We start from the raw sequence: 18,966 nt of genomic DNA on the forward strand, positions 1-18,966 counted from the left end.
TAGTCGTGCGTAATGGCGAAACTCAACCGGGAGATTATTACTGTATGTAGGCTATTGATTGATGTGCGCCTGAACTCCCAGCTATTAAAAAGAAAGGACGTCGGTCCATTGATTCCACGACTGAAGGCACATTCCAATACTCTACTCTATATTGCACAATTATTCACACATCACGTCAAATCACAAATTAGAAGTATCTTGCAGTTGTTGACCTATGCCAAATTAACGCAGCGCTCCCAGGAAGGGTGCATCAATTCAAACAAGTAGAACTTGGCTTATAGCCAAAATATAAAATGTAAAAACATTTTGTAAATTATGTAGGTCACATATTTATGATAACGAGTTGTTGCGCTACAACTGCTGCTCAAGTTGGTGATCATCGTCATCTCAAGTCCAATTTGAAAACGGCGTACACCGTCTGAGAGCAGTCGTAGGATTTCATCTTTCCTGCGCTTACGATGAGATTTGATAAATGCCAAGTGGTCGTAGAAAAAGAACGTACGCACGACGTACGTACGATTCTCGTCGTACGCTGCCTTGATAAATGAGGGCCAATGTGTGTATGCTGTGATAAATTCTCTCTCTCTCTCTCTCTCTCTCTCTCTCTCTCTCTCTCTCTCTCTCTCTCTCCCTCTCTGCAGTTCAACATGTCGTTTGGGTCTTTGGCTCAGGGCCTGTACGCCTTCAACTTCCACAGATGTCCAAACCACTTCCCCTTGCTCCCCTACGCCCTGAGTGTAAGTACCATCACCAGAGGGGGTGTACACCAGAGGAAGCATCGGCTAGTGATGGTTGACTGTAATTATGTCCTTGATTGTAAGTCGCTTCGGTTAAAAAGCGTCTGCCAGATAAGGTATAATGTAATATAATTGTGTGTGTGTGTGTGTGTGTGTGTGTGTGTGTGTGTGTGTGTGTGTGTGTGTGTGTGTGTGTGTGTGTGTGTGTGTGTGTGTGTGTGTGTGTGTGTGTGTGTGTGTGTGTGTGTGTGTGTGTGTGTGTGTGTGTTCATGCTTGTTTGTTGAGCTGTGTTGAAAAAATTGATTTTCTGATTTTAATTCGATTCGCACATTCTTTTTCGATAATCAGTTGGTCCATCAAAAGACGTTTTTTTAATTATAATGTTATTATTTAATATTAATAATAATAGTAATAATTTCCCCCGGTTAACCTTTTCATCAGTCTTCCAGCCATTAGTAACTATCAATACTTCTTACAGCGATACCTATATCGATATAATACTAATCTAATATGTTGCTTCTCTAGTCGTGTGTCAGGTTAAGATGGTGGTCTGTTAGTGTATTTACTCGTGTGCGTGTGTGTGTGTGTGTGCGTGCGTGCGTGCGTGCGTGCGTGCGTGCGTGCGTGCGTGTGTGCGCGTGTGTGTGTGTGTGTGTGTGTCCGGTTAAGATGGTGGAGCGTAACGCCAGTGTGTTAGTGTATGTATTCATATTTCGTTGTGTGTGTGTGTCTCAGGTGAAGATGGTGGAGCATAACGCCGGGGTGTTAGTGTTTGTATTCATATTTTGTTGTGTGTGTGTGTGTGTGTGTGTGTGTGTGTGTGTGTGTGTGTGTGTGTGTGTGTGTGTGTGTGTGTGTGTGTGTGTGTGTGTGTGTGTGTGTGTGTGTGTGTGTGTGTGTGTGTGTGTGTGTGTGTGTGTGTGTGTGTGTCTCAGGTGAAGATGGTGGAGCGTAACCCTGGTGGCTACCTGTCGGCTGCGGAGATCCCCCTCCCCCGCCTCTACATCAGCATGGCAGCCGTCTTCTTCACCGCAGCACTCATATGGGTCTACACACTCCTCAAGCACAGGTACACACACACACACACACACACACACACACACACACACACACACACACACACACACACACACACACACACACACACACACACACACACACAGCCCTCTACATCAGCATGGCAGCCATCTTCTTCACAGCAGCACTCATATGGGTCTACACACTCCTCAAGCACAGGTACACACACACACACACACACACACACATTCTGAGCTTTATGGAGGTTTTGTCGCTTTTTGTGTGTTTGCACTATTGGCCTACACACTCAAGTGCTGTCACACAATTGTACAGATTGGGATGCTTGCTGGACCATTCTGTTTGTTTGTCTGTGGAGCTTGTCAACTGTGTGTGTGCGTGTGTGCGTGTGTGTGTGTGTGTGTGTGTGTGTGTGTGTGTGTGTGTGTGTGTGTGTGTGTGCGTGTGTGCGTGTGTGTGTGTGTGTGGGAAAGCAAGAAATGTAATTTCAAATTTTTTGTATGACCAGTGCATGTAAAGAAATTGACAATAAAACCTACTTGACTTGACTTGACTTGACTTGTGTGTCTGCAGGTACAGCGTGTTCAAGATCCACTGGCTCATGGCGGCTCTGGCCTTCACCAAGTCCATCTCTCTGGTCTTCCACAGCGTGAGTAAAGCTTTGGCTTTAGGTGTGTTTGTGTGGGTGGGAGGTGTGAGTGAGTGAGTGAGTGAGTGAGTGAGTGAGTGAGTGAGTGAGTGAGTGAGTGAGTGAGTGAGTGAGTGAGTGAGTGAGTGAGTGAGTGAGTGAGTGAGTGAGTGAGTGAGTGAGTGAGTGAGTGAGTGAGTGAGTGAGTGAGTGCGTGCGTGCGTGCGTGCGTGCGTGCGTGCGTGCGTGCGTGCGTGCGTGCGTGCGTGCGTGCGTGCGTGCGTGCGTGCGTGCGTGCGTGCGTGCGTTGACGTGTCGTCTCTTCTCTCTGCCCTCCAGATAAACTACCACTTCATCAACACAGAGGGCCACCCCATTGAAGGCTGGGCTGTCATGTACTACATCACACACCTGTAAGTCGGACCATCTCGGGTGTGCACATCCTGTTTTGGATGCTCCACCTGTACGGATGAGCACCTGAGTAACATTGCTCACTGTGCTAGCCTGATTTGACCTGGTTCTCACGCGATGGTTCTGGAACTGTGTCAATCGCTTACTATCGCTTACTTTAAATACAGCTCGAACCTGATTGGAGAATTAACGCTGCTTTTTTGAATCAACCCCTTCAACCACTGACTTGTATACCAACGATCCCGCCCCGCGATTCTGATTGAACAGGAATTTCTGATTCCATTCGGGCTTGTCCAAGATATCCAGACCCAAGCCTGATTATAATCGACTTTCAAATCTTTTCAAGACTTGGTCTGACCTAGAGCATAACGATTCACGTTTCTCAAACGGTATGGTTAACCTACCTCCCTTGGTTTGCTACTGGTTGGGGCCAGAAAATGCTGTGCCAGAGTTATAAACCCAATGGAACGTCTCTTATTAAACCATGTTACCGCTTTGAACACGCCTCTACCCGTTGAAGCTGCTCAAAGCTGATTGCTTCCCGACGAAGTGGGTTGAGTTCCCGAGTTCCCCGGAGCTCAGGAAGTACTTGCATTGCTCTTGACCTGGGGTGCATTTCTGGAAAGCGTAGTTGTTAGCAGTTAGCAACTTCGGGAGTTGCCAATGGAAAATTGCATTGCAACCAACAAAGTAGCTAACAAAGTTAGCAACTACTCTTTCCAGAAATGCACCCCTGACTAGTAGCAACACCGAAGGTGTTGCGTTTCTAGGGGTCGCGGCCTGGGCAACTCCTTTTGTGTCTGTCTGTGGTACTGGTCTTTGTATATGTGCATCTGATCTGCAGGGCTGATAGTACTCAGGCTCCATGCCTGATTTCAGGCTTGACAGAGTTTGCAAAAATAAAAACTTTGATAATAATTAGCCACTAGGTTATTCTTATCTCAGAAAGTGTTACAGATTCAGGGTTTTCTTCTAATATCAGGCTTGAATAATGGTCATACACAGGCTATTGAATGTTTTAATAATGTGTCAAAATAGGCCTACGTTACGTCACTATGCAGTATCTTGTCGTCGTCGTTAGAGCAGGGGAAAAAGTTCAGGCTCAGGATTTTTTTTCACTATCACCCCTGAATCTGTGAGGACATCATAATATTACCATGTCTTGCGGTTTGTTTTTTTGTTTACTGCTGGTTTTTTTGTTGTTGTTGTTCACCGATGACTCGTCATTGGTGTTGTCCTGGTGTTTTACTCATCACTGACTTGATTGTCATGCTTGCAGTTGTGTTGCTTTATTTACCAACTGCCTCATCACAGACAGTCCAGCTTGATGCTAGTTGTTGTTTTTCTCACCGATGACCCATGTGTGATTCTAGTGGTGTGCATTGGCACTGCCCTCACGGTTCGATTCGATTACGATTCGGGAGGTTTCGATTCGATTCAATTCTACAATGCATTGCAATGCATTACATTTCTACTGAAAGCAAAGCAAATGTTTCATCAGTCAGGATGAGGCAGTACAAGTAGTCAGTTACTGAGCAACATTTTATTGGCTGTTTTCTGTATCAGTCTTGCAGTTTTCAATGCTTTGAAGAGCTTTTATTTAATTTAACATTCATTTACTCCTGAAATATCCACAGAAGTAATTGCAACTTTAAAAAATTGCCGCATCGATTCTGGAAATTGCCGCATTGAATTGAGATGTCCATGCACCGCATTGCATTGCATTGCATTGCCGAATCGATTATTGTTGACACCACTATGTGATTCCTGCAGTGTGTGTTGTCTGGCTGAAGGAGGTGTTGTTTTACTCACCAATGGCTGTCAGGTTTGCAGTTGGGTTGCTTTATTTAATGATCGCTTAGTCACAGATGGTCCAGGTTCATGCTAGCGGTTGTTTTCACTGATGACCCATTGTCACATTAGCTGTCATGTTGTTTTACTCTCCCATGCGCCATATGTGGTGGCTGCTGATGTCTTGCTTTACTCACCAATGCCTCCTCTGGTGGGTGCTGTGTGCGTTTTGTTCACCAATGCCCAGATGTGTGATGGTTGCTATTGTGTTGTTTTATTCACCGATTACCCAGCCACTTGTGATGCCTCCTGTTTGTGTTGTCAGGCTGAAGGGGACGTTTCTCTTCATCACAACCTGATATTTCTTTGGTTTTATTCACCTTTAACTCATTTTCAGTCTGGCTGTCGTGTTGTTTTATTCACAGATTGCCCAGCGTTGTTTTATTCATTGATGAATTCTGTCACTGTCCCCTGTCCACTGTCACTGTGCCCACTGTCAGTCTTATTGTGATGTTTTATTCACCATAGATTCACCAGTTACCCATTGTCAGTCTTGTTGTGGTTTTGTTTTGTTCACCGATCATTCACCAGTTACCCATTGTCAGGTGGTGTGGTGTTGTTTTATTCACCGGTGGCTGCTGTGTGTGTTGTCAGGCTGAAGGGGGCGCTGCTGTTCATCACTCTGGCTCTGATCGGCACGGGCTGGGCCTTCGTCAAGTACATCCTCTCCGACAAGGAGAAGAAGATCTTCATGATCGTCATCCCTCTACAGGTGTGTGTGTGTGTGTGTGTGTGTGTGTGTGTGTGTGTGCACGCGCGCACATGTTTTGGAAAACAGCAACACACACTTAAAAACTAACAAATGAATCCAAATTTTTGTATTGGCTGGACTTATTCATTTCAATTACATTTTGATAGAATGGGGAAATATTTTATTTTGAACGACTTTTAATACCGACATGAGGATTGGCATGCAAGTCCATATATGTGTGTGTGGGGGGGGGGTGCTCTGCCACGCCACAGCGTCCCCCATACATTACTTTAATTAATATATATTTAATTGCGTGTGTTTGTGCATGCGTGTGTGTGTAGGTGTTGGCCAACGTGGCCTACATCATAATCGAGTCTACGGAGGAGGGCTCCAGCGAGTACGCCCTCTGGAAGGAGATCCTCTTCCTGGTGGACCTCATCTGCTGTGGAGCCATCCTCTTCCCCGTCGTATGGTGAGACGCTCTCTCTCTGTGTGTGTGTGTGTGTGTGTGTGTGTGTGTGTGTGTGTGTGTGTGTGTGTGTGTGTGTGTGTGTGTGTGTGTGTGTGTGTGTGTGTGTGTGTGTGTGTGTGTGTGTGTGTGTGTGTGTGTGTGTGTGTGTGTGTGTGTGTGAGAGAGAGAGAGAGAGAGAGAGAGAGAGAGATATCCTCTTCCTCATCTAAGCTTTACCCCCTCTTCCCCGTCGTGAGACACAGAGTGTCTGTGACTGTGACTGTGAGAGAGAGAGAGAGAGAAAGAGAGGAGAGAGAAAGAGAAGAGATTGAGGAGAGAGAAAGTGAGAGGAGAAAGAGAGGACTGAGAGGAGAGAGAGAAGTGAGAGAAGAGAGAGAGAGAGAGGAGAGAGAGAGAGAGAGAGAGAGAGAGAGAGAGAGAGAGAGAGAGAGAGACTCTTCCTCATCTAAGCTTTACCTCATCTGCTGTGGAGCCATCCTCTTCCCCGTCGTAGAGAGAGAGAGAGAGAGAGAGAGAGAGACTGTGACCAATTTTGTCAAATCCCACTCTGTGGTTATGCATATTCATTCTTTGCCCCCTCTCTTCATCTCCTCTTCTCCCTCTATCTTCTCCCTCCTCCATCTGTGTTACCTCGCTCTCTCTCCTCTTCCTTTCACCTCACCACTCTTGTCCTCTCCTCTCCCCTACTCGTCTTCCCCATCATTCTATCCTCTCCTTTCTTCTCCTCTCCTATTCTCTTCATCCCATCCCTCTCTCCTTTCTCCTCTCCTTTCTTCTCTCCTTTCTTCTCCTCTTCTTTCCTCTTCTCTCCTCTCCTCTCCTCCTCTCCTCTCCCCTGTCTTCACTCTCTCCACCCCTCTCTCTTCTCCTCTCTTCTCCCTCTCCTTCTGTATCTCAGGTCTATTCGGCATCTGCAGGAGGCCTCCACAACCGATGGCAAAGGTGACACATGCGCGTACACACGCACTAGGGTGCATCAGATGCCCCCTATGAAAAGATATTGCCTTGGCCCTATAGTAAAAATGTTCTACACCCAGTAAAAACACACTGTGTAAAATATTTTGAAATTTGGATATAGTCTACCGGGGCCACCAGCCCCATGAAAATAGAAAATAATGGTGATAGTCAGAATCATGGAATAGAAATGGACATTTTGCTGCATAAAGCTACCCAATGAAAAACATATTGTCTCAGCCCTGTGATAAAAATGTTCTATGCACAGTAAAATCACTCTGTGTAAAATATGTTGAAATTTAGATGAATTCTACCGGGTCCATCAGGCACCCTAACACGCACACACGCACACGCACAGGCAACAGACGCGTTTTCCCAGAGGGTCTGTTGAGAAGCAATAGTCAAAGAAACGCATGACTGCTATTTTTTTATTATCAAATATTTTTTATTGTAGATACATACTGTACATTATTTCATAATGAAACCATATCTCTCTCTCTCTCTCTCTCTCTCTCTCTCTCTCTCTCTCTCTCTCTCTCTCTCTCTCTCTCTCTCTCTCTCTCTCTCTCTCTCTCTCTCTCTCTCTCTCTCTCTCTCTCTCTCTCTCTCTCTCTCTCGGTCTCTGCCTTTATCTCTCTCTCTCTCTGTCTCTGTTTCTGTCTCTGTTTCTCTCTCTCTCTTTATCTCTCTCTCCCTCTTTCCTTCTGTCTCTGTCTCTATCTCTCTCGCTCGCTCTCTCTCTGTCTCTATGTTTCTATCTTTCTTTCTTTATCTCTCTCTTTCTTTCTTTCTTTCTTTCTTTCTTTATTTCTTTATTTCTTTCTTTCTCTTTCTCTCTCTCCCTCTACCCAGCTGCCATGAACCTGGAGAAGTTGAAGCTCTTCAGGCATTACTATGTGATGGTGAGGAAGGACACCACCCGATATCTGTCTGTCTGTCTACCTATCCACCTGTTTCTATCTGTCTGTCTATCTATCTATCTATCTATCTATCTATCTATCTATCTATCTGTCTGTCTGTCTGTCCGTTCATCTGTCTGTCTGTCTGTCTGTCTGTCTATCTATCTATCTATCTATCTATCTAGGGCCCTAAATTAACCTTTTTCATCACCAGCCCAAATGGCTTGTAGATGTTCATCTCACTAGTGAAACACACACTCACTAATGGGTCAAAGTTGCTGGTACTGTGAGTTCGTCTTCTCTTTTCTACCTGCCAAGCTGAATTTTCACCAGCATTTGGCGGGTTGGCTGGTGTTAATTTAGAGCCCTGTCTCCATCTATCTATCTGTCTATCTGTTTGCCTATTTTCATCTCTCTATCCACCCATCTGTCTTCATGTATTCCTCTGTTCATCCATGCATACATTCATGCATCTCTCTCCATTCATCCACCTATCTCGTTTGCCATCTATCTCAATCCATCTATTTCTCAATCTCTTTTTCCATTCTTCTCTTCATCTTATTTATTTCTCTCCTCTTATCTCCCTTGTCTAGATTGTGTGCTATATCTATCCGTCTACCTATCCATCTGTTTTTTCTTTCTATCCATTTGTCTGTCTGTCTATCTCTCTGTTTCTATCTACGGTATCTATCTATCTATCTATCTATCTATCTATCTATCTATCTATAGATGTTCATTTATCTATCCATCTATCTGTTCATGTATTCATCCGTTCATTCATCTATCCATCCATGCATCCCTATCCATCTATCTATTTCTCAATCTGTTTTCCTTCTCTTCATCTAATGTATCACTCTCCTCGCCTCTCCCTTGTCTAGATTGTGTGCTACATCTACTTCACGCGAATCATCGCCATCCTCCTGAAGGTGACCGTGCCTTTCCAGTGGCAGTGGTGCTACGAGGTGAGAAGGTGTACCGTTTGTCTGTCTGTGCGTCTGTCATTGTGTCTTCCTTTTGTAAAAGTAGCCCTGTGGTGACGTGAGAGCTCTGCTCGGCAGTCGATGTAAATACAGTAAGCAGCAAAACTTACTGTATTTTGGTCATACTAGTTAATATTAGTCTATTACTTTGTAAAAGATCAAATTTGACAATAGAAAGCATGGTCACAATGAGCAGCATAGTTGCAATACCTACTCTGTCCACCATCCTACACAGTGCACATTTACAGAAGAAAATTAATTTGGGTTTTTTTTTTAGACTGATCTGGATTGCTCTTTCAGTGTTGTCATTCACAGGAATAGAACCTTTTTTAGTTGTAGTTACAACTAGAACGCACAAGAGGTCAGTATACGTGTCGCTTTCCTCTATTTCTCACTGATGCTTTTTCAATCTCTTCACCTCTCCCTTCTTTTGTCTCTTTCCCTCCATCTGCTCTCACTCTCTCCATCACACTTTCTTCCATCTACCCCTCCTCCAACGCTTTCTCTATCCCTCTCCTTTCATCTCCCTCCCCTTCTCTCTCCTCTCCTCTCCTTCTTCGTTTCTCTCCTCCTCCCTCTCCCTCTCCATCTTTCCCTCCCCCTGTTACCTCTCCATCCCTCCTTCCCGCCCCCTTCACCTCTCTATCGCACTCACTGCCTTCTGCTTTCCGTCCTTTCTGCCTTTTCTCCATCTTCTTCATCCTTCTTGTCGTCTCTCTCTCCCCCCCTCCCCTTTCCCCCTCCATCTCTCTCCATCCTCCCTCTTTCCATCCCTCTATCTCTCCCCCTTCCTCTCTCCCTCTCACACTGCCTTCTGCTTTCCATCCCTCCATCCTCCTTCAATCTCTCCCTCCCCTACCCCCACTCTCCATCTCTCCATCCCCCCTCCTCTCTTTTGCCATCTCTCCCTCCATCCCCCCTCTTTCTCTCCTTCCCCTCTCTCCCTATCTCTCTCCATCCTTCTCTACTTCTCTCTCCCTCCATCTCTCCCTCCCCCATCTCTCTCTCCCCCCTCCTCTTTCTCTCCTTCCCCTCTCTCCCTATCTCTCTCCATCCTTCTCTACTTCTCTCTCCCTCCATCTCTCCATCCCCCCTCCTCTCTTTTGCCATCTCTCCCTCGCCCCCCTTTCTCTCCTTCCCCTCTCTCCCTATCTCTCTCCATCCTTCTCTGCATCTCTCCCTCCATCTCTCCCTCCCCCATCTCTCTCCCCCTCCTCTCTCTCCACTTTCACTGCTTCCCTTCTCTCCCTATCTCTCTCCCTCCATCTCTCCCTCCCCCATCTCTCCCTCGCCCCTCTTTCTCTCCCTCCACCCCCCCTTTCTCTCCTACCCCTCTCTCCCTATCTCTCTCCATCCTTCTCTACTTCTCTCTCCCTCCATCTCTCCATCCCCCCTCCTCTCTTTTGCCATCTCTCCCTCCACCCCCACCCCTTTCTCTCCTTCCCCTCCCTCCCTATCTCTCTCCTTCCCCTCCCTCCCTCCCCCATCTCTCTCTCCCCCCTCCTCTCTCTCCACTCCTCTCTCCCTATCTCTCTCCATCCTTCTCTACATCTCTCTCCCTCTTCCATCTCTCCCTCCCCCATCTCTCCCTCCTCCCTCCTCTCCCTCCACTCCTCTGGTCTAGTTCCTGGTGGAGGTGTCCACTCTGGTCTTCTTTGTGCTGACGGGCTTCAAGTTCCGGCCGGCCTCCAACAACCCCTACCTGCAGCTGCCCCAGGACGAGGAGGACATGGAGATGGACGAAGTGTAAGCACCTCACATACTGTCTGGGGGTGTGTGTGCGTGTGTGCGTGTGTGTGTGTGTGGGCGTGCGTGCGTGCGTGGGCGTGTGTGAGTGCGTGTGTGTGCATGGATGAAGTGTAAGCACCTCAGATACTGTGTGTGTGTGTGCGTGCGTGTGTGTACGTGCGTGTGTGTGTGTGCGCGCGCGTGCGTGCGTGCGCGCGCGCGTGTGTGTGTGTGTGTGTGTGTGTGTGTGTGTGTGTGTGTGTGTGTGTGTGTGTGTGTGCGCGCGCGCACGTGCGGGTGTGTGTGTGTGTGTGTGTGTGTGTGCGCGTGGGCGTGTGTGAGTGCGTTTGTGTGCATGGACAAAGTGTAAGCACCTTAGATACTGTGTGTGTGTGTGTGTGTGCGCGTGTGTGTGTGTTACCTACCTCTGCCCTAAGACAAAGAGGATATGGAGATGGAGTGTAAACACCTCACACATACCGCATTCAGGCTGACTGAGAACCGTGCCGTAGCCCGTTCCTGCACTTAATCGCGAACAGGCCGTCGTGTTCACGTCAAAAATTTCAGCGTTTGCGAACCGGAAAGTCGAACCGCAAAATACTTGTGGCCGTCAGCAGGTTCATCCGGGTAACACGGTCACATGCTGAAAAAGTTCAGAGCCCCGTATGAACACGGGCGGTTCGCAGATAAGCACTTTAGTGCCGAACGTAACTGGTGCACGCTCCGGCTCCGTTCTGGTCGGCCTGAAAACGCTAACAGAGAGAGAAAGACGCCAAGACGAGGCAACAATCTGTGTCTTTGTGTGTCTGATTTGGTCTGTTTGTCTGTCATTTTTTCTCTTTCTCTCTCTCTCTCCCTCTCTCTCTCTCTCTCTCTCTCTCTCTCACTCACTCTCACTCACTCTCTCACTCACTCACTCTCACTCTCTCACTCACTCTCTCTCTCTCACTCATTCACTCACTCACTCACACTCACTCTCTCTCACTCATTCACTCTCTCACTCACTCTCTCTCACTCTCTCTCTCTCTCTCTCTCTCTCTCTCTCTCTCTCTCTCTCTCTCTCTCTCTCTCTCTCTCTCTCTCTCCAGTCTGACTGAGTCCGGGGCCCTGGAGGGCGTCACTAAGGTGAAGAAGACGTCCAATGGCCGCGAGCGACAGAGGGAGGCCGCCTTATGAAACCCCGCCCACCTCGCCCCATCCTAACTCCTGATTGGCTCTCGGATACACACACACACACAGACACACCCAGACACATGACTGAAACACACACAGACACACACACATAGACACATACAGTACACATGCACACACACACACACACACACACACACACACACACACACACACACACACACACACACACACACACATTCTTTTGTAGGGGAGGCGATTGAACTCTTGGACTGTAATTGTACTCTATTGTACTCTTCTTATGCCGCCCTCCCCTCCCCTCCCCTCCCCTCCACGCCACTCTTCGCCTCTCGTCTCCCCAGTTGAGACCAAGCCTGCCCCCTGCTGGCGTAGAGTCACAATAGGAAGTAGACAGCTACTGCAGAGTGCTACTGGCCTGGCTACCACAGCAGATATACAGTAGCGGAGTTATTCTGCAACTGAGGACCACAGCCACACCACACCAAGCAGCACACAGCAGCACACGAGCCCCCAGGGAGGGCTAAAGGGGTGGGGGGCAGTGGCAGGGTAGAGTGGCGGGTCTTGGAGAGAGGGTGACGGTGTCATCATGTGACCTTTGGGGCAGTGGGGGTGTCGGTTGGGTTAGGGGGTGGGGTTGTGGCAGGGCTTGTGTTGTATCCTCATCCAGCCAGGGGGGAGAGGGCTGGTCTGGTTAGGGTGGGTAGCAGTGCCGGTTGTTTCATTATCTGACAAGCGGCGGAGGGCTGGGGGGGGATTGGGGAAGTGCGTTGGGGGTTGGGGGAGTATGACAGTGGTGGCTGTGGTTGTGTGTGATCATCTGACTGGGGGCTAGGAGTGGAGTGGGGGTGGGGATGTGGGTTGGTGAACGTGTCGGGGTGTTATTTTATTATCCACTAGGTGATGGAGGAGAGTTGTGAGATGGGGGGGTGAGGAATTTGTTGTGATGTTTCATTCATCCCCAGTCCCAGCAGAAAAAAATATAGGACCTATGTCTGTCTCATCTTGTGTCCATGGTGTACCTCTGGAGACAACAGTGATGCCTCTGGCCCTTCTTCCTTCTTCCTCCTCCTCCTCCTCTCCCCGCCTCCTCTGTCCCCCCAAAAAAACCTTGACACCCTGCCCTATTTCTTTTCTTTTTTTCATCGCCAGCCCAAATGGCTAGTAGATGTTAATCTCACTAACCAAACACACACTCACTGATGGGTCAAAGTGGCTAGTAAGTTGGTCTTTTCTACCAGCCAAACTGAAATATCTTCAGCATTTGGCCGGTTGGCTGGTGTCAGTCTAGAGCCCAGCATTTGGCCGGTTGGCTGGTGTCAGTCTAGAGCCCAGACTAGAACTATGCTGCCGTACAAAGGCAACGTGCAGTAACTATGCCAACTTTGAAACTAAGAAAAATGCTTTCAAAGCCTTGGTGTTTGGCTGGATATTGTAGTTACTGCAAATCTGACATGGCGATATCTCTAAAACGGGACACATTTGGAAGGGCCACTAGGTTTTTGTCACAAAAATAAAGGAGGTGTTATGAAGACCATTTCCAGTTCAAAACGCAATTTTGCTGAAATGTGACATTGCTGCACTTTTTTGCTTGCTTGTGGCCATTTGCCTCTTGGGTCCCCGCTTGCAGATTGGTAGTGATGCCTCTTCATGTTTGTACGGAGTCTCCTCCTCTTCCTCACGTCCCAAAACAGACCATCACACCCTGCCCCGTTTTTTTGGTCCCCACCCCCCATTTCCCCAAGGCAGGGGTGGGGAACCTATGTCTCGAGGTATGTTTCGAAATATGACCAGTTTGACGAATCTTAGAAATTTGCAATACAAGTGCAATACAATGAAGTTATATTTCAGGGGACCTAGAGAAGGTGGGGACTATTTTAAAGGTGACACCTTCAATATATGGTTAAAAGTGCAGGGGGAAATCCTGGTTTGTGTTCATAATGCGGCCCTTGGAGGACTTGTACGCCCTTGGAGGGAAGGTTCTCCATCCCTGCCCTAAGGCTTTGGACTTGTACTGTGGTTCGTTCTTAACAAGAACCATGGGGACTACCTAAGTCTTCTTCGGTTCCTTTTTCCGGTTTGGAGAGTGACTGTTCCCCTTCCTCCTTCTCCCAAACAACCCTGAGGGCGTCTTAATATGTGACCTTGCCTCCTCCACTTGCGCTTGTCTCCTCGCCCCGCCTCCTGGCCCCTCCTCCGTGGAGAAAACGATAACGTTTCCCAGCTGTCAGCCTAGCCACAACAACTTTTGAGGGACTGTTTTTCATTCACCATAACAATTGCAAACGAGAAAAAGTCTCTACAATTGAGCTTTTGCAAGATATTGAAATATAATGCTGTTGTCAGTGATGTCATCATGACGAGAAGCGAGTGGAGGAGGCAAGGTCCCATATTAAGATGCACTCCCTAACACCCCCCTCAACCCACCACACCCACCAATTGTATGTTCCGCTGTGGCTGTTGGCTGTTGGCTGTTGTAGTGGTTTATTCCAGAAACGGTGCGGCCACCAGGGCCGGATTAAGATGGCCTGGAGGACCTAGGCTACAGGTTGCTGTGGGGCCCCCCGCAAAGCAAATTTCGCGACAAACTTAGACAGTGTCATAATTGCAAGCTAGTAATTAAGGATAACATGTCTACCAACTCTACTCAACAGACAGATTCTTTCTTTTTTTCAATATTGCATCGAATCATAATTTTGACCGATGAGGGGCCCAATGGCAGGTGGGGGGGGCCCTAGGCTGCAGCCATATGTAGCCTATGCATCAACACGGCTCTGGCCGCCACCCCTCTCTAAGAGTTTGAGTTTATGGTTTGGACCAAGGCTGTTGAGATGTGGACCTTGTAATGACTGCCCTTGGGTGGTGATTTGTTTTTCACTTTGTTTGTTTTGCACCATTGTCTTTCTTTTCTCTCTCTCTCTCGAGTTATATTTTATTTGAAATTGATTTTGTCCTGTGTCCATCCAACACCTCTTCAGCATTTCACCTCCACTTAATTGTCAAGGTTATGTTTTTCCTTTTCGTTCTCTCTTCTTTTCATTTCTTTTCTTTTCTGTTCCATGTGTAAATACCATTTCACTCTCTCTCTCTCTCTCTCTCTCTCTCTCTCTCTCTCTCTCTCTCTCTCTCTCTCTCTCTCTCCCCATGTAAAGACGAGAGACAAGCGTGAGATTTCCAAAGATGTGATGATGACTTCAACAATCGTTTGGTTTGCATAATTTTATTCCGGTAATCTAACAAAATGTATTGTTTGTTTATTTAAGTGGTACATTTTTAAAGACGGACAAAAAAAGAAGCGATGTGATGTGCTACATTTGTGTTTTAATAATAAGATATCTATTTTCTTGTGTGGGGAGTTGGTGCGTTTTCGGCTGTGATGCAGAGGACTGATTGTGTGCGTGTGCCTGTGTGTGCGTGCGTGCGTGCGATAAATTGGAGAGAGGTGTTATACATAAGGTCTGCCATCGCTTGCATTCTGATATTTTACAGGCATAACAATGTACTCAGCATCAGTGTTTGAATACATATATTTTTTTCTTCAAAATGCATTCAGGTGTGTGTCTGAGCGTGCATATGTTGCTTGTGAAAGCCTGTGGGTGTGTGTGTGTGTGTGTGTGTTAATGTAAAAGAGAAAGTGAGGTGTGTGTGTGTGTGTGTGTGTGTGTGTGTGTGTGTGTTAATGTAAAAGAGAAAGTGAGGTGTGTGTGTGTGTGTGTGTGTGTGTGTGTGTGTGTGTGTGTGTATGTGCGGCCATGCGTGTGTTTGTGTGCACACACGCTTGTGTGCGTGGCCGTGTATGCATGCTAGTGTGTGTGTGTGTGTGTGTGTGTTTAAATGAATCTCTGCCCCTCTGCGGTGCCCTAATGGAGCTGCTGTGCACTGTGCTGTTGTCATGGGTGGCTGAGGGGCAGCCAGAGTGGGTAGATATACAAGGCACCTTGTGTGATGCATTGGCAGCCTATCTTGTCTATAGGCGGTTTCTTCTCTTCCTGCCCCCCTCTTTCTTTCTTTCTTTCTTTCTTTCTTTTTGTATTGTGTTCCACTCTAGCTGTTAGCTGGACACGGCAGGGGTGTATTCCTCGAAAGCATAGTTGTTAGCCTGTTGTCAACTTGGGTAGTTGCCAGTGGGAAATTGTATAGCAAACAACAAAAGTAGCTAACAAGGTAAGCAACTATCGTTTTGAGAAATGCATCCCAGAGCAGGAAACTAAACCCCAGTGATGAGCCAGAAGAGCTTGGTTGCAAAATGACTTTCCTCCATTTTGGAAAAATGTTGGGAAATTGACGTTTTTTTTTCTTATTGGGCATTGCATTGCAAAATGCAAGTATATTTAGGTTTAAAAAGTATGTTCTCGAAATATTTCAATGGCAAGAATTCACACACAGATGACAGGACGTCTGAACAGTCATTTCCAATAATGATACAAGGCAAAAGTCAAAAAATGGTGTTTAAGTCATTTTGCAAAAAAACCTCTTCTTGCTGTAGCTGCAATCTGGTGCCACATTGCCTGTTTTTTTTACCTACAGCTAATTGTCCCGACTAAGGGCAGGTAAATCAAGGTCATTTGGAATATGTGGCACTGGATTGGAGCATCCAATCCAGGTTGCCCATCACTGTTAAAAAGAAAAAAAACTCATTCACACAGAGGAAAGACTTTAACGTGGATGACTGTGCTTGGTCAGTGGAGCTCAACAACACACAGACACGCACGCGCACGTGCATGCGCACACACGCAGCAAGGTGTCTCTCCATCATGTGCAATGGTCATCAGTGGACTGTTTACTTCAATGAAGCACCTGGCCGTTTACAGAGTTCCCTCTTGTTCTTAATCTGATCTTATCCGTATTCTAGTTTGGGGAAAAGAATCCCACAGTGAGTGTGAATAACTCACAGTTTTGTGTGTGTGCGTGCGCGTGCGCGTACATTTATTTTTTTGACTATTACTGTTTTAATTATCATTCTGTTGATGACAGGAGTCAGCCTCCTCATCCCCAGGGACTGACATCTAAGATTTAAATGGGTGGGTCTCTCAACTGGCTTGTCCAATGTTCACTCCCGAGGCCGAGGCCGAGGCGGAGACTGAGACGGTCGTCTTGCCTTTGCTCTGTTCTTGTCAGGAAGTCTCCCCCACAGCCCCTGCTGTCTGTCTGTCTGTCTGTCTGTCTGTCTGTCTGTCTGTCTGTCTGTCTGTCTGTCTGTCTGTCTGTCTGTCTGTCTGCATACCCTTTTTTGAAATAAAGTAATGAAAATGTTTTTGGTACCTCTTTGGTGTTTTGGTACTTTTTCTGGTGCATCTCTCTCTCTTTCTCTCACTCACTCACTCACTCACGCACGCACGCACGCACGCACGCACACACACACTTCCAGAATGCAGGGGGGGTTTACCATTCAAAATCACTGTTGTGCTCTACTGTAAATAGAAATGGAGATGGGGATGACTTTTCAAGTTTACTTTACAAAATGTCAATCTTTCTTGAGTTATGATTTTACATATGGTCATTTGAGGCCTTTGTCACTATACCATGTCATACTATGTCCAATACAAATATCATGGTGTGTGATGGTGATTTTGTTTCAACGAGGTGCAGGAATATGGTTTTGAAAACAAAACCATCTTTACACACTTACTGCAAGTGTCTGCTTTTAATTGTCGAAGTTTCGATCAAAGACTTCCTTTTTGTGAATGCTTGGCACCTTTTTGTCTCGAGTGCAGTCACCATCAAAATGTAGGCCGAAAAGGAATTTGGTAGAGAAATAACGTAGAAATAGGGGTCAAAATGATCCTTTTATGTTGTGGGGGAGATGTTTATGCCAGATGTGTGTTGTGAAATTAAGAAGCTTTAAATTAAAAAAAAAAAAAACCCTAACTACTGTTCCTTGATGGTCACTTATGGAATGGAGGGTTCTGGAATCTGGGCCCCTATGAAAGACGGAAATTTAGCATTTTATACTGTAGGCCTATGTTAACCTATGACTGAGTTACCCCTGGCTTTAACAACGGACAAATTAAAGGGAAAAAATAAAGAAATTATGGGTCGGAATGTCAAGTAGCCGATTTCCAAAACATCCGATTCCACGTTTCGTTGATTATCAGTCAGTCCCAGAGCTGGTGGTTAGAAACCCACTCCACACTGTAGGCGATCATCAACAAAAACAAAATATGCAGTGTCACAGTGAGTATGGAGTAAATGTGGTGACGACGTCCATCCTATAACCTTTCCTGTCCTGGGACGTTGGAGGACGGGCAGCCGCGCGCAACCAACACGCACTCACTGGGACAGAACTGCGCCCAACGTGACCAAACTTCACCAGCAGCTCTTCCACTCGGTCGCTCCGGAGAAACCACCTTGAAGACGTCAGACAGGCACCCGGAGCGAGGAGCGATATCCCGGGACACTAACACTGCTTTCCAGTCCTTGCATTATCCATAGATTCTTCTGCAGCCGAAAGTCCATCCGCATCTTTAAAATGTGAGTAAATGCGTAATTTGCATAGGTAGTCATTTGAATGACTGCCACAGATACTGGCGCTTTCTTTCGCAATTTAGTCAACGCAACTTGCACATTTTGTGAGGATAAGACCAGCATTGCAAGCTCGTTGTAAACGTGATTTGCAAATAGTATTTGGACTATATTGCAGTGGTTGCAGGGTGTTTTAGCTTATGGGATGTATCTTCCGATATTTAAGTCACAGGTAATGAATTGCGTATCCGGCGAGGGTGTGTAAACAAAGATTCTTTTAGCTCTGGTATGAATGCGCATGGTGGCACATCACTTTGCTGGTGATGTCCTTCATCAAAGTTGCCGGTGCCTTATTCCCGGTATCTCCGGTGCTGCTCTGCAGTGGAGTCAACTTTCTCCGCAGTGCAGCGGGGCGAGGCGAGGCGATGCGCGACCGACTTTTTAGAAGCTGACTGGCCCTCGCATCTGCCTGCGGCTTCGTGCGTCATGAATATTCTGCCGGAGGAGGATGTTCACATACTGGACAGACGACACAGGTCCAGGGAGCGACAACAACTATATCGTTTGATGCACCCTGGACTACTGGACTGTAGTGTGCGTTGGCGACGCCTATGCAGCTGTCAGATTGACCCCGTTTTACCCCGCTCACATCACACAGTAGGCTACGGCAAGGCCAGAGCTGCCCGAGTGCCTTCCTGGGATGGCACGAAACCCAAAATGACGCAGCAGTCTCTCTCTCTCGTCCCCCACCCTCTCTCTCTCTCTCTCTCTCTCTCTCTCTCTCTCTCTCTCTCTCTCTCTCTCTCTCTCTCTCTCTCTCTCTCACTCTCTCAGAGTACAACTCTTGCCTTTAGAACAAATTCACGGTTCTGCTTATGGAAAACAATAATGAAAGTTTTGTATGTAGTGTAACATATTATATTCATAAGGGTGAATATGCTGTGCCTTGTGATTTTTTTCAGGGAATT

The 18,966-nt window shown here is 46.9% G+C and overlaps 1 protein-coding gene across 2 annotated transcripts in view; it reads left to right on the forward strand.

Moving 5' to 3' along the window:
- Window positions 1–12,271, forward strand: part of LOC134452901 (protein GPR108) — a 14,790-nt gene extending 2,519 nt beyond the window's left edge. Inside the window, exons 3-13 of one of the 2 annotated variants that reach the window (XM_063203576.1) lie at window positions 642–737; window positions 1,674–1,807; window positions 2,347–2,422; window positions 2,741–2,814; window positions 5,258–5,375; window positions 5,696–5,826; window positions 6,725–6,768; window positions 7,633–7,682; window positions 8,558–8,641; window positions 10,284–10,405; window positions 11,476–12,271. In XM_063203576.1, coding sequence (XP_063059646.1) covers window positions 648–737; window positions 1,674–1,807; window positions 2,347–2,422; window positions 2,741–2,814; window positions 5,258–5,375; window positions 5,696–5,826; window positions 6,725–6,768; window positions 7,633–7,682; window positions 8,558–8,641; window positions 10,284–10,405; window positions 11,476–11,563 — 1,011 coding nt within the window. In that variant the 5' untranslated portion in view covers window positions 642–647 and the 3' untranslated portion in view covers window positions 11,564–12,271. Of the gene's footprint in view, window positions 1–641; window positions 738–1,673; window positions 1,808–1,908; window positions 1,975–2,346; window positions 2,423–2,740; window positions 2,815–5,257; window positions 5,376–5,695; window positions 5,827–6,724; window positions 6,769–7,632; window positions 7,683–8,557; window positions 8,642–10,283; window positions 10,406–11,475 lie in introns of those variants that run through there. The other variant, XM_063203584.1, reaches the window with a different exon arrangement.
- The last annotated feature ends 6,695 nt before the right edge of the window (window positions 12,272–18,966 follow it).

This window comes from Engraulis encrasicolus, chromosome 1, assembly GCF_034702125.1.
Source record: "Engraulis encrasicolus isolate BLACKSEA-1 chromosome 1, IST_EnEncr_1.0, whole genome shotgun sequence".
Classification (NCBI taxonomy): Eukaryota; Metazoa; Chordata; class Actinopteri; order Clupeiformes; family Engraulidae; genus Engraulis; species Engraulis encrasicolus.